Genomic DNA, 12,429 nt, shown 5'->3' with positions numbered 1-12,429 from the left:
GTGCCCCCAACAGCAGCCACCACCACCACCGCAGCAACCACACACCTCGACGCCTGGCTGAAGCTGAACGGCTCGTGCCCGGTTTCCAGGAACTTGCCGCTGCCAACCCCGCTGTCCACGCCGCTCTCGGAGGTCGTTTCACTCTCGCAGTACGCCGTGGATCGGAGGCGGAGGAGGTGATAAGATTTGTCGGTTTTTCTTTTCTTTTTGGGTTTTTCTTTTTCTCCGTTTCTTCTTGGGTGGTGGGTGGTTTGGGGTTTTGCCGTTTGATGTGTTTGTTTGGTTGCCCAGAAAAATGTTTTAATATTTTTGGATAGATAGGTATTGGGGTTTCTGTTTTTTACTGAATTATGGTTTGTGTTTGATGAAATTAGAAGAGAAAAAGTATCTAACAGATGGGTGTTTGTTTTTCACATAATATTGAATTCTAGGATTGAATCATTTTTGCCAAATGCATGTACATATACATCCCAAAATTAATCGAGCTCGATCAGGGTTCCAACCCTATCGAGCCGAGCTCAAGCAACATTTCTAGGCTCGTGTCGAGCTCGAGCCTGGCCTCAAAGTAAACAAGCCGAGCCCGGACAAGCCAAGCTCAGCTCGTTTACACTCCTACATGGATGGTAATTCAACTAGTGGTACTAAGACTATTGGTTGTAGTTCTGCTTCATCTTGTCCTAGTCTTTTGGATAGCACTATGCCTCTCATCGATAATGACAATGTTGAAAGTGTTGGTGTTGGTACTCAAAATCCTAGTTCAGCTTTCCCACCAAAACCAAAAAAATCTTAGCAAACATCAATGGTTTGGGAACATTTTACCAAGGTAGAGGGGGTGATCCCGAGGATCCTAAATCACAATGCAAATATTGTAACAAATTTTTTAGTTGTCACACTAGAAGGCTAGGTACTTCATCCATGCTAACGCATTTGAGGAATAGTTGCAAAAAATATCGTGGTAGGTTTGATCAAAGTGATAAGTCACAATCAAAGTTGAGTTTTGAGGTTAAGAGGGAAGGACAAGGGGCATTGGGAGAAGGATCTATTGGTAATCTTGTGATTGCGAATACAATGCTACAAAAATAAGGGTAGCAATTACTAAGATGATAATTGTGGATGAGTTGCCATTTAGGTTTGTGGAAGGTGAAGGGTTTCAGGATTTTATGAAGATAGTTGAGCCTAGGTTTCTAATTCCTTCTCGTTATACTGTGATGAAGGATTGTGTTAAGCTCTTCATGTTTGAGGAGGAACGTTGAGGGCAATGTTCATGAGGGATTGTATTTTTTGCATTTTCACTATCATAGTTGACAATGCTACTTGCAATGATGCCGCTTTGAAGTACTTGAAGAGGAGAACTAGTAATAAGAAGAGTGCCATATTAGAGAATCAATTTAGGCACGTGAGATGTTGTGCACACATACTAAATCTTATTGTGTCTGAGGGTTTGAAAGAGCTTGATGACTCCATTGTGAAGGTTAGAGGTGCGGTGAAGTATGTAAACTTTTCCCTTATATATATTACTAGGCAACTGTTGGGATGATACTCTATATCTTTTATAGGAGAGGAGATATAGGTCTCAAATGATTTATTGCTTGAGCTGTGCTAGTAGGTATAAGAGATGGCTTGGGGGGAAGACTAACCATAGCTTCAATAGTCTGACTAAACTTATGGCATGAAGATTTCTGGCGTTTTGGTACTTGGTGCGTTTGTGTTAAACTTTGTGAATGTGGGTTGATCTTGTTTAGACTCTAATAATGTATGGAAGTAAACCCATAAAGATGTAAGTGTGGGGTAGCTCAAAAGGGGGTTGGAAGTTTCAGTGTGTGCAGAAGTTAGAGGGCTGTTTTACGTACACGAATTTGTTGGTTAATGTCATTTATATATAAAAAAAAAAACATGAATTTGTTGTTTAACGTTGGACCAATGAGTTCAGAATTGCTAGATATGATTGTTTAGGCTTGGGTTTCATGAGCTGAAAAGGAAATGTTTGGCCAACTTTGTGGAACCCATCTTGGAAAAGATTATAGAGTCAAAAAATACTATTTGGATTCCTATAAACATTCTATAACCTTTATCTTGGAAGTGTTGGTGGCTAGTAAACTGAAGGCCTTGAAAGCTGATTTAAAAATCTAGAATGAAGAGGTGTTTGGAAAGGTGGAGTCCCATAAAATCACAGGAAGTATTGTTGCATAGATTGTGCTCAGACTACTTCCCCATTCTCTCTTTGATTGTGGTGGTTTCCAGGCAGGCAATATTTTTTATTTTTTATTTTTTTTTAAGTTTGAGAATATGTGGCCTAGCAGAAGGCTTTGTGACAGAATAAGGCAGTGGTGGTCTTCTTATCACTTTCAAGACTCTCCTAGCTTCATCTTGGCTAGTAAACTGAGGGCCTTGAAAGCTGATTTAAAAATCTGGAATGATGAGGTGTTTGGCAATGTGGAGTCTCATAAAAAATCTCTTATGGGTTGTAGGAAATGAGAGCTTTAGGAAGTTGTGGAAAACCTTTGGTTATCAATGAATTGGAAAAAGCTATTAGAATGGAGAAGATTAGTTGGAGGTAAAAATCAAGGGCACTTTGGCTAAAAGAGGGTGACAAATGCACGAAGTTTCTCATCGGGTGACCAACTCCAATAGGAGAAACAACTCAATTGAAGCCCTGGCAGTGGTTAGCTCAGTCTCTTCTGATCAATTTGTTATCAATGAGTGTATTATGCAATACTATGATAGGCTGTTCTCAGAATAGTTCAGCTGGCGACCTAAGTTGGATGGCCTTTGTTTTTGACTCCATAGATGTGGAGGAAGCCTTGGGGTTAGAGAACCCATTTAAAGAGGATGAGGTTTTTCAGTGGCGGAGCCAGACAATTCATATTGGGGGTGCCGCTAAAATTTTTTTGAGGGTGCCGAGTGGTAACTTGCGTAAGTAGAAGAGAAGATTTTTTTTTTTTTTGGGACTTGGGTAGGACAACAGCAATTTTTTTTTTTTTTTTTTTTTAAAGCGGCACCCCTAAAGCCTCAAGTGGCTCCACCACTGGGGTTTTTAAGGTGGTGAAAGGTATGAATAGTGATAAGGCAACATGCCCTAATCGTTTTTCTATGGATTTTTCCAAGCTTCTTGTGATGTGATCAATGCAGATATTATGTGGGTGTTCCATGATTTTCATACTAGTAGTAAGGTTGAAAAAAGTCTTAATGTCGCGTTCATTGGTCTCATTATGAAGAAATACGTGGCTATTGATCTTAAGGACTTCTAGCCTATTAGTCTTGTGAGTGGAGTTTATAAGATTATTGTCAAAGTTCTCGCTAATAGGTTGAGATGGGTTGTAAAGAAGATTACTTCGAAATCCCATATTGCTTTTGTTCAAAGTAAGCAAATTCTTGATTTTATTCTCATTTCTAACGAATGTTTGGATAGTAGAATTAGCTTTGGTGAGCTAGGGAGGCTTTGCAAACTGGATATCAAGAAGGCATATGATCATGTCAATTGGGATTTCTCACTTTATTGTTGAGGAGGTGTGGTTTCGAAGAGAAATGGCACTCTTGGATAGTGCTTTGTATTTCTTCGGTGCGCTTTTCTGTTTTGGTGAATGGCAGTCCGTCTAATTTCTTTAGTAGCTCTCATAGTTTGAGACAAGGTGATTCTTTGTTGCCTTTTTTCTCTTCGTTATTGTGATGTGAGGCATTAAGTAGAATGCTCTTTATTACTGTCAATGGGGGTCTTATCTCAAGTTTTTCTGTTGGGCCTAGGCACTCTGGTGGTGTTGACATCTCACATTTGTTGTGTACGGATGATACTTTAATTTTTTTGGGGGCTAAGCCTTACCATCTTTGTTGTCTGCTTTATTTTTATTTTTTTTTATATATATTTTATTATTTTTTATTATTTTTTTTATTACTCTTTTTATTTAGACTACTGCTTAGATAACTCCTTTTGTGCATAGCTTTCATGATTCTTAGAGTTTTTTTTTTTTTTTTTTCATTGTAGCTAGGTGTTTCTCTTGTATACTTTTGTGTACGCGGATTGCGCTTTTTGCTTTTAATGATATTTCAATTACTTATAGAAATAAATAAATAAAAGCATTGTTGGTAAAATTTGAACATTTGTCTAGGACTTCTAAGTCCAATACCTAAACTCGGATTTGTGGAACTATTGTGGTTGAAATTGTATATTGAAGATTGTTCTAAGGATAAGCATCAACCTGTTTGAGATTTGGGGCAGGACAATGGGTGAGAAATAATATAATAATAGAATGGAATTTGATACTGCTCTACTTGAAGGGCTGGAAGGGCTGAACTTGAGTGAAAGTGGTTTATGCGACTTTGTGGATGGCTTGAACTTTGGGGTTTTAATACAACAAAGTCAAATTTAACTTTCTTAAGATTTCGTTATGTATGTATGTGTCACACGGGTGGGAGGGTTTTCTTTTCTTGGTTTCCGAACTGGTTAGCTAATTTACTAACAATAAAAGAAACAGAGGCTAATGAAGGAACCCATTTTGGATTTTATGTAAATACCACTTATGTTAAGTTTACTAATAGTTTGATTTGTTATTTTGTGGCAGCATATTGAAGTTTGTTGGTTCTTTGGTTGACAATGATATACACAGCGATTGACAATTTCTACTTAACCGATGAGCAACTAAAGAACTCACCTTCTCGGAAAGATGGTATAGATGAAGCGACGGAGATTACCTTACGAATCTATGGTTGTGATCTCATCCAAGAAAGTGGCATTTTGCTTAGACTGTATCCTGCATTGATTTTTTTTTTTTTTTGTATCCTGAATTTATGTTGGTTTATATAATTGTTTACTTTTCCTACATCTTGTTGGTTTGGCTGTTTCCTTAATCTTATTATATACAGACCTCAAGCTGTAATGGCCACTGGGCAGGTTCTGTTCCATCGTTTCTATTGCAAGAAATCATTTGCCCGCTTCAATGTGAAGGTAAGCTTTGTTCTCCCATTACTCACTTTCGTTGCTGAGACATAGAGGAGAAGGGAAGAAAAACAAAGGATTCACACATGCACGCCAGTGCACTTGCACTGTTGTAGTTCATATTGATAATGCACCATTTGCTAATCCAAATAGTTGTTTTGAGCTTCTTGAATTAGGATCCCTGTTTTCAAGGATGTCCTTTTCATCTTCAAATATTTGATTAGGAACAAATTTGTTTCATTAACTTGAAACAGCATAAAACCTCTCACCTGTGTTCTTCATCTAAAATTGTTCTGGGATATGATAATGTTTGGCAGAAAGTTGCAGCAGGCTGCGTGTGGCTTGCATCAAAGCTGGAGGAAAGCCCAAGGAAGGCAAGACAAGTCCTCATTGTTTTCCACAGAATGGAATGTCGGAGGGAGAACTTACCCGTAGTGTATTTGGAAATTGGTTCCCAGGTTAAGCATCTACCTTCTTTATATTCTAAACTATACTAGTTATTGTTTGTCGTTTTCTTTTGGTAGAAGAATGAATTTTTCGTTACTTCTCTTCCTTTATGATGTTTTTTTTTTGTTTGCATAAGAACCCTCGTGTTTTTTTCTTTAAAAGTTTTTCGTTAATTCTCATGGTTTCCTATTTTTTTTTTCTTTTCTTACAGAAATATCATGACCTCAAGACAGACTTGAGCAGAACAGAAAGACATATATTGAAAGAGATGGGATTCATTTGTCATGTTGAACATCCTCATAAATTTATATCCAACTACCTTGCTACCCTTGAAACCCCTCCAGAACTGAGGCAAGAAGCTTGGAATCTCGCAAATGATAGGTACTGTTTACAGCTTATCTGATATATTTCCCAGTAGTTGATCTCAAGTTATGTACTTCCCATTTAACATGAAAACTTTGCATCTGCAATTGGCATTTTTGGATTAAGAATTATGTGTCAATTAGTGTATGGATATATGGGAGCGTTCTCCCCTTTCCTTCTTGACGCCTCTAACTTTGCAGATTTTTGTGATCTTTTTCCTTGTTCTTCATCTTGCTGGGTGTTTTTTCTTCTGTACTTTATGTGTACTTGGGTTGCACTTCTTTGCCCTTTTAATAAATTTGCTTTACTTATCAAAAAAACTAAAAATAAAAGCTAGAATTGAGACATAGGAGTTGGAGGAGGGTATAAGGTTTGGCTGGTGAATCACTGATCAAAGAGCGAGCGGCTGCGAAGTTTAATGATTTGGTAGGATCCACATATTTTACTGTGAACTTCATAAACTGAACTGATCATTTCTAATGGAGAAAAGAGAGTGCTATGTAAATTTGTGTGCTCTTGGGCCAAGATTTCCTTTGAAAACTAGTTCTGAGAGTGGATTGCCAGGCCAAATAGGTTATGGTCTTGGTTTACTTATGGATCTGATTTCCATATACATATTGTCATAGAGTTATTTTTTATTTTTTCTATAAGTAATTGAAATTCTATGACAAATGAGATATTGTCGTAAAATTTCTTGAAGAAGGGAAAAATACAAATTTCTAATGAAGGAATTAACCTAATTGTCTCTTGCTTGATTCTCTTAAGATGTCACTTGATTTGTTGAGCTATTGAATTATTGTTGGTGCCGATTAGATCATGCTACTGTATGTTGATTTTTTTTTTTTATTTGAATATTGCCACTATTTTTTCTTCTGGTTATTTTTGTTGAAATAGATATATCATCACATCAATTCTACTTTCTTATTTATATTTTATACTCAATTTTCAGTCAAAGGAAAAGGATATAGGAAATTTAAGATGGACTGGTATTTCTGAAAAATTATAAAGATGCTAGCAATATGGCTGTTGATTTGGCGATGAACTATCCAAGTTATCATCACGCTACCCTTTTTTTTTTTTTTTTTTTTTTTAAATTTTTTTTATAAATCATCTTGTAAGATCTAATTGAAACCAACATTGGAAGTTTCTCTTATCTGTGGATTTTTCTAGTCTGTTTGGAACTTGGGGGAATGTTGGGGAGTGAGTCAAAGGCTTAAGGTAAAATTTGGAAGCTTAAGAACACATGCAAAAGGAATGAGTTTGGAACTATAAATAGTCCTTAATTTCTCAAGCATGTCATATATTAAATATTTCCTTTTGTTTTGGAGACTTTAAAGCTTTAGTAATTTATGACTAGAACCATAACATCGTTAAATTGATCGACACCGGCTGTGAATGTAGCAACTAATGGCTGATTCTGATTGACTTACAAAACTGCCATATGGATTGAAGGGAGCATTGTGGCGTATACATATGACTAACATACAATTCACTAATTCTTTTTGATCCTAATGGTATCTCCTCCCCCATAAGTAAGGGGTGGATGATTAGATAACAGGTTACGTTTCTGACTTTTTTTTTGATAAGTAATAAACAGTTTTATTAAAAGCGTATAGCCTCCCCAAAGTACACTGGGAGTATACAACGGAATCACCTAATGAGAAGAGGAAAAGCGAGAAAGAAAATCATCATAAGTAATCGACATTGGAAAGACATGCGCCACAGTCCAGAGATACAAAGTATGAAAACAAGAGGCTAATATGTCTTCCAAGGTCCCCTCTAAATCCTCAAAACACCTACTATTCCTTTCTTTTCATAAACACCAAAAAAAGCAGGTGGACAAAATCTTCCAAACCGCGGCACTCCCCCTCTTCCCCGAGGACCACCAACTGACTTGTATTTACCTATATAGAAAAGTGTATTAATAACATTTGTATGAATTAATTGGCGTTCGTGCATGCAATGACTAAAACATGAAATTCGAAGTTTAACCATATGACTTATTTCTATGGTAGTTACTTTGGCTGTTAAAATTTCTCTCGCTTTAATTGCTACTACAACTTTAGGAAGCACAAATTTTATGAGGTTTACCATGTTGTAAGTTATCACTATGACAGGGCCCCCCTGAGAGAATTATGGATAGTTTTCGAAAGGGAAAGGTATCACACACATGCTCAAAAAATCACGTGTTGGAGCTGTGGTAGCATGATAATAATTGAAGGAAGACAATTCAGTGTGACATAAATAAGCTGGAGGAAATAAGGTGGTTAAGATAAAGGGTGGCAGAGAAAAGTGAATTGCATTAGATATGGATGCATTTGCAAATAGCATCATCTTGTTGAAGGAGAGAAGATTTTGTCAGCTGTAACAAAGTTCATTGACTATCCTGATATGCACTTATGCAGTGATAGGGTTCTTTTTTAAGATGCAAAAGCCTATGAGAACAAGAGGGAGCAATGCTTAAACAGACATCCAGTGAGGGCTTTAAATATGTGTTCTATGATAAAATTACAATGATTAACAGAATATAACAATGTGTAGATAACATTCATAGTTTCTTTATTATCATGTCAAACGGTGTTATATGATCGGCAATAGGATTAAGATTTGTGGAAAAAAATTTCATAATTCATGTAGAGTATATAAGTCTGCACTACATACTCTTATGACATTCACAGTGATTTTTTTTTTCTTTTGTTTTTTAAGTCATTTTTCTTTACACGTATATTAATTTCCAAATGATTATTGTGTGTACCAAAGTCAACTTAGTCTTCGACTCAATTAATTTGCTGGCCTACGTAAATCCTTTTCCTCCATTTAGCCCCTATCTAAGGTCATAATCTGTAATCATTTCAATGATCGTGTTGTTTCTTACCATTTTACCGATCTGATTTCCTAGCCTCTCTTTAGCACTTTTAGCTCCTGGTTGAATCTTATAACTGTGTTTTTAAATGTTGCCCTAGCCATGCAATCGTTTGCTTATGCTTATCTTTTTTTTCCTCTTTGATATGGTACTAGTTTTAATGATGTTATAGTGTGTAGATGGGATGTATAACCCAAGAAGAGTTATTGAAAGTTGTTTGTTTACTTGGTAAAGTGCCTGAAGGTAATAGAGTGCAAGATAGAATTGCATTAACTATGTTTAGAATAATGGCTAGAACTCCAAAGCGTCTCCTGCTTTTTCTTCAATTGTTTGTGGTGTTCAAGTGTCTTCTGATTGTGGCCGTTGCTCCATGTTTTTTTGCTATGATTTATGCTTCACTAGTAGATTGATTTGTTATTTAAGTTTGTTTCATATTGAAATTTGAGCAGTTTGCGCACAACCTTATGTGTTCGATTCAAGAGTGAGGTTGTGGCTTGTGGGGTTGTCTATGCTGCTGCTCGTCGGTTCCAGGTACCCCTTCCTGAGAATCCACCGTGGTGGAAGGCATTTGATGCAGAAAAGTCTGGGATTGATGAAGTTTGTAGAGTTCTGGCTCACTTGTACAGCCTTTCTAAGGCACAGTACATTCCAGTCTGTAAGGATGGAGACTCTTTTACTTTTTCCAGTCAGTCAAAGGATTCACAATCTCAGCCAGTTTCGAAGGTAATTCTTTCTTCTTCCTGCATTCTTTAAGTTTAACTGAAAACATAGACCTTTGCTGATATTCTTTCTACAATTCCTGTAATTTCTAATCCCTCACCAAGTGTTGGATAATTTTTAGAAGTGCTGCTGTCTTTTTTTGTTTTGTTTTTGTTTTCGTTTTCTGGAGATTCATACTGTAGAGGTTGGTTGCTAGACCTCCTGATTTTTGGGAGATTGGAATTAAATTTAGTGTTTTTTTTCTTCTTCTCTATTTTTTGCAGGAACTTCCGCAGGCTAGCCCTACGGCTAATACCGAGCTTGCTTCAGCAGCAGTTAATCCGGAATCTAGTGGGTCCAAGGATGCATTAGTAAGAGTAGCCATTGACAAGCTGAAGGAAACAAAGAAAAGTGATGATGAACCAAAGAACACGCCTCTTGATGGACAAGCAAGAGAAGAGTCCATACAAAAATCCAACCCTGAGCATAGAACAGAGGCAAGCAGGGAAAGAAACAAAGAGAGAGAGAAGGAGAGGGAAAGAGAAAGGGACAGAGAGAGGGAGGACAGATCAAAGGCCCGCGATCATGATAGGGGCAGGGATTCCGACCGGGAACGGGATCGAGAGGAAGCTGAGAGGGATAGAGATAAAGTGAGGGATCGCAATCATCGTTCTAAGGATAGAGGAAAGGATATAGGTATGTTTACAACCATTTTATTCATGAACTTGTTGATTTGCAACAGTAATGTTTAATCTTTGATTTCTAACATGGTATGATCTCTTTTTCGTATTATTCTTAGATTTTCTAATGATATAATCTTTTCCTTGTGAATGTAGGAGGCCATTTGGGGAAATCAAGACATCACTCATCAAGAGGTTTGCATTTTGTTTCCCTTTGTATTATAATCAAATGGTTTTTTTTTCTTTCTATTTTTTTGGGTTAAACCCTAGTTTCATCATTTGAACATCATCTTCATTTTCAGATCGTGACTACCGCAGTTCCTCTTATTCATCAAGGGAGAAGGATCGCCATAGACATCATTCATATGCTTAAACCTGTCTTCAAGGCATGCTAGTTGTTGTATACTTTACATGTATTGACCATCATTGTTTAGTCTGTTGTGCGAAAGAAATACTAAACAGCAGGGAGTAAAACAGAAAATCTGTTTTATTGAAACAAGAGCTCTTTTGACTTGAGATTTACAAGCTTTAATTTGACATTGATATGTGGACTCTTCCCAACTGCAATAGCTTGATGCTTTATCATCTTAATGTTTTAAAAGCTCCATATCAATCATTTAGTTTGCAACGTTTCTTTTTTGAGCCAAGTAGAATTGTCCCAGCTATGAAAGAATCCATTGTCCTTAACCAGCCAATAGCTGTCCCTGTACGTGCAGGTAGCTTCTAACCACTATTAACTGCTATTCGCATATGCTCATGTGGATGGAGTTTGTAAAAACCATTACTGCATATGCGGATTCGATAATTGCATACCCTTAATATGAGAGCATCTTTAGTGTAGAGGTTGCACAAAAGGTCACTTTTGTGCTACTACTCAAAAGTTGACATATCAGCCTATTTCATTAGATTTATACTTAAAACAAAGGCATAGATGCACTTGATTATACCAAATATAAACAAAAAAAAAAAAAAATAATAAAATAAAAACTAACTAATTTATTTTTTTTAAAACAAAAAAAAAACAAAAAAATGTAAATACGTCGGCGGCCACCCCAAAGGGAGTAGGGTGGCGGGTGGTGCACCACCACCCCATCCAGGCCATGGGCGGCCATCCAACTAGATCTGGGGGTGGCTGATCGCCACCCACATGGGCTAGGGTGGCCCGCGTGAGCCACCCCCATCCAGGCCATGGGGTGGGGTGGCCACGTCGACCACCCCATGAGTTGTAGCCGCCCCCACTTACCTCCCTTTAAAGTGGGGGAGGGGTGGCCAGCTAGCCACCCCTTCAATTTTGGTTTTTGTTTTTTTTTTTTTTGAAAAAAAAAAAATTTGATATAATTTGGTATGATTGTATTTATTTTGTTATCGTGTTCCATGTTGATGTGTCGGGCTATGAATGGTAGGCACAAAAGAGGGGTTCTGTGCGATCTCTGCATATAAGTTATTCTTCTCTTAATTCCCCTTGATATATATATATAAACCAATTCATCAACTGTACTTTTTAATTTATATTTTATGGAAGAAATCATGAATTTCATCTAAAACATTAGGGTTTTAAAAATCATTAAAACAGTCCAAAGCACTAAAAACAGGATGAAAACATTTTTCAAAATTGTTTAAAATAGACTAATAAAGACTTTGTCCATACCAAATATTTCCAGCAGGTCCAAATAAAAGGCCTACTATGGTTGAAAGGCCATGACCAACTAAGCTGCCAGGCGCACATTTTCAAAGTATGTGTCATTGCCTGATGTGCCCCCAAATCGTGCAGTTATGCACCATATTATGCTAAACCGATAATCAAGGAAGCAAAGCAATTCTCCAACAAACCCAATCTAGGAATAACAAACCAGTTTGGGAGATAACTAACCAGATCTATCCAGGTACATGAAGGGAGCATCATACAACCTCCCAGAGATTATTATGGGAGAGATATCTCTCATTGAGTTACTCAATGAGAGATATCCTCTCAACAAACTCAATCTCTTAAAAGGAGTCTAGGTACATGCCAAATCACGACGAACTACCCTAGAGATTATCATGGTGGAAATCGCTTAACTACTCCCACGTATAAAGGAAGTCGAGTGAGAGTCCCACAATGACTCACCCACTCACTCACAGCCTCTATAAAAGGAGGAGCCCACCAACGATAAAGGGGCGGTGACTTCTATCATTGACTATTCTCAGTTATTATTATTTTTCTATTTCATTACACTTATTTCTACTCACATTCTAACTTAGGCATTGAGGTGGAATGGCCACCACACCCCCCATTTCGTGGCCTTTTACTACTGATCTATTTTTGCTCTTCGCAGGCCTTTAAATCGAATTGTTACAACTGTATCAACAGACTTAAAAGACTAAAATAGTCCCAAAATGATTATTATCTTATATTCGGATAGCGATGCAGATATAAGTAATAACCACGTAAATATAGATGCAGGTAT

General features: G+C 37.2%; 2 protein-coding genes across 3 annotated transcripts in view; both read left to right on the top strand.

Moving 5' to 3' along the window:
• The window catches only part of LOC132165342 (probable cinnamyl alcohol dehydrogenase 9), a 58,342-nt gene that overhangs the window by 32,707 nt on the left and 13,206 nt on the right, over positions 1-12,429 (top strand). The gene's annotated exons all lie outside the window — the stretch shown is intronic.
• On the top strand, positions 7-10,525 carry LOC132165667 (cyclin-L1-1). Of its 2 annotated transcripts, none has more exons than XM_059576320.1 (9): positions 7-176; positions 4,557-4,740; positions 4,858-4,939; positions 5,248-5,388; positions 5,589-5,758; positions 9,053-9,326; positions 9,587-9,998; positions 10,139-10,177; positions 10,285-10,525. In XM_059576320.1, the coding sequence occupies exons 2-9, from the start codon at positions 4,589-4,591 to the stop codon at positions 10,353-10,355; spliced, it is 1,341 nt and encodes a 446-aa protein (XP_059432303.1). In that variant the 5' UTR covers positions 7-176; positions 4,557-4,588; the 3' UTR covers positions 10,356-10,525. The 2 variants fall into 2 exon arrangements, with proteins under 2 accessions (XP_059432303.1, XP_059432304.1); XM_059576321.1 differs by having other exon boundaries at positions 7-188.

The sequence above is a fragment of the Corylus avellana genome, chromosome ca11 (genome assembly GCF_901000735.1).
Source record: "Corylus avellana chromosome ca11, CavTom2PMs-1.0".
NCBI lineage: Eukaryota > Viridiplantae > Streptophyta > Magnoliopsida > Fagales > Betulaceae > Corylus > Corylus avellana.
This window is presented reverse-complemented; position numbering and strand designations above follow the sequence as displayed.

Coding starts and splice junctions, on each gene's coding strand:
- LOC132165667 (XM_059576320.1), top strand. CDS start 4,589: ATGATATACACAGCGATTGACAATTTCTACTTAACCGATGAGCAACTA. Junction 4,741..4,857: donor AGTGGCATTTTGCTTAGACT/GTATCCTGCATT, acceptor TATTATATACAG/ACCTCAAGCTGTAATGGCCA. Junction 9,999..10,138: donor GGATAGAGGAAAGGATATAG/GTATGTTTACAA, acceptor TTGTGAATGTAG/GAGGCCATTTGGGGAAATCA.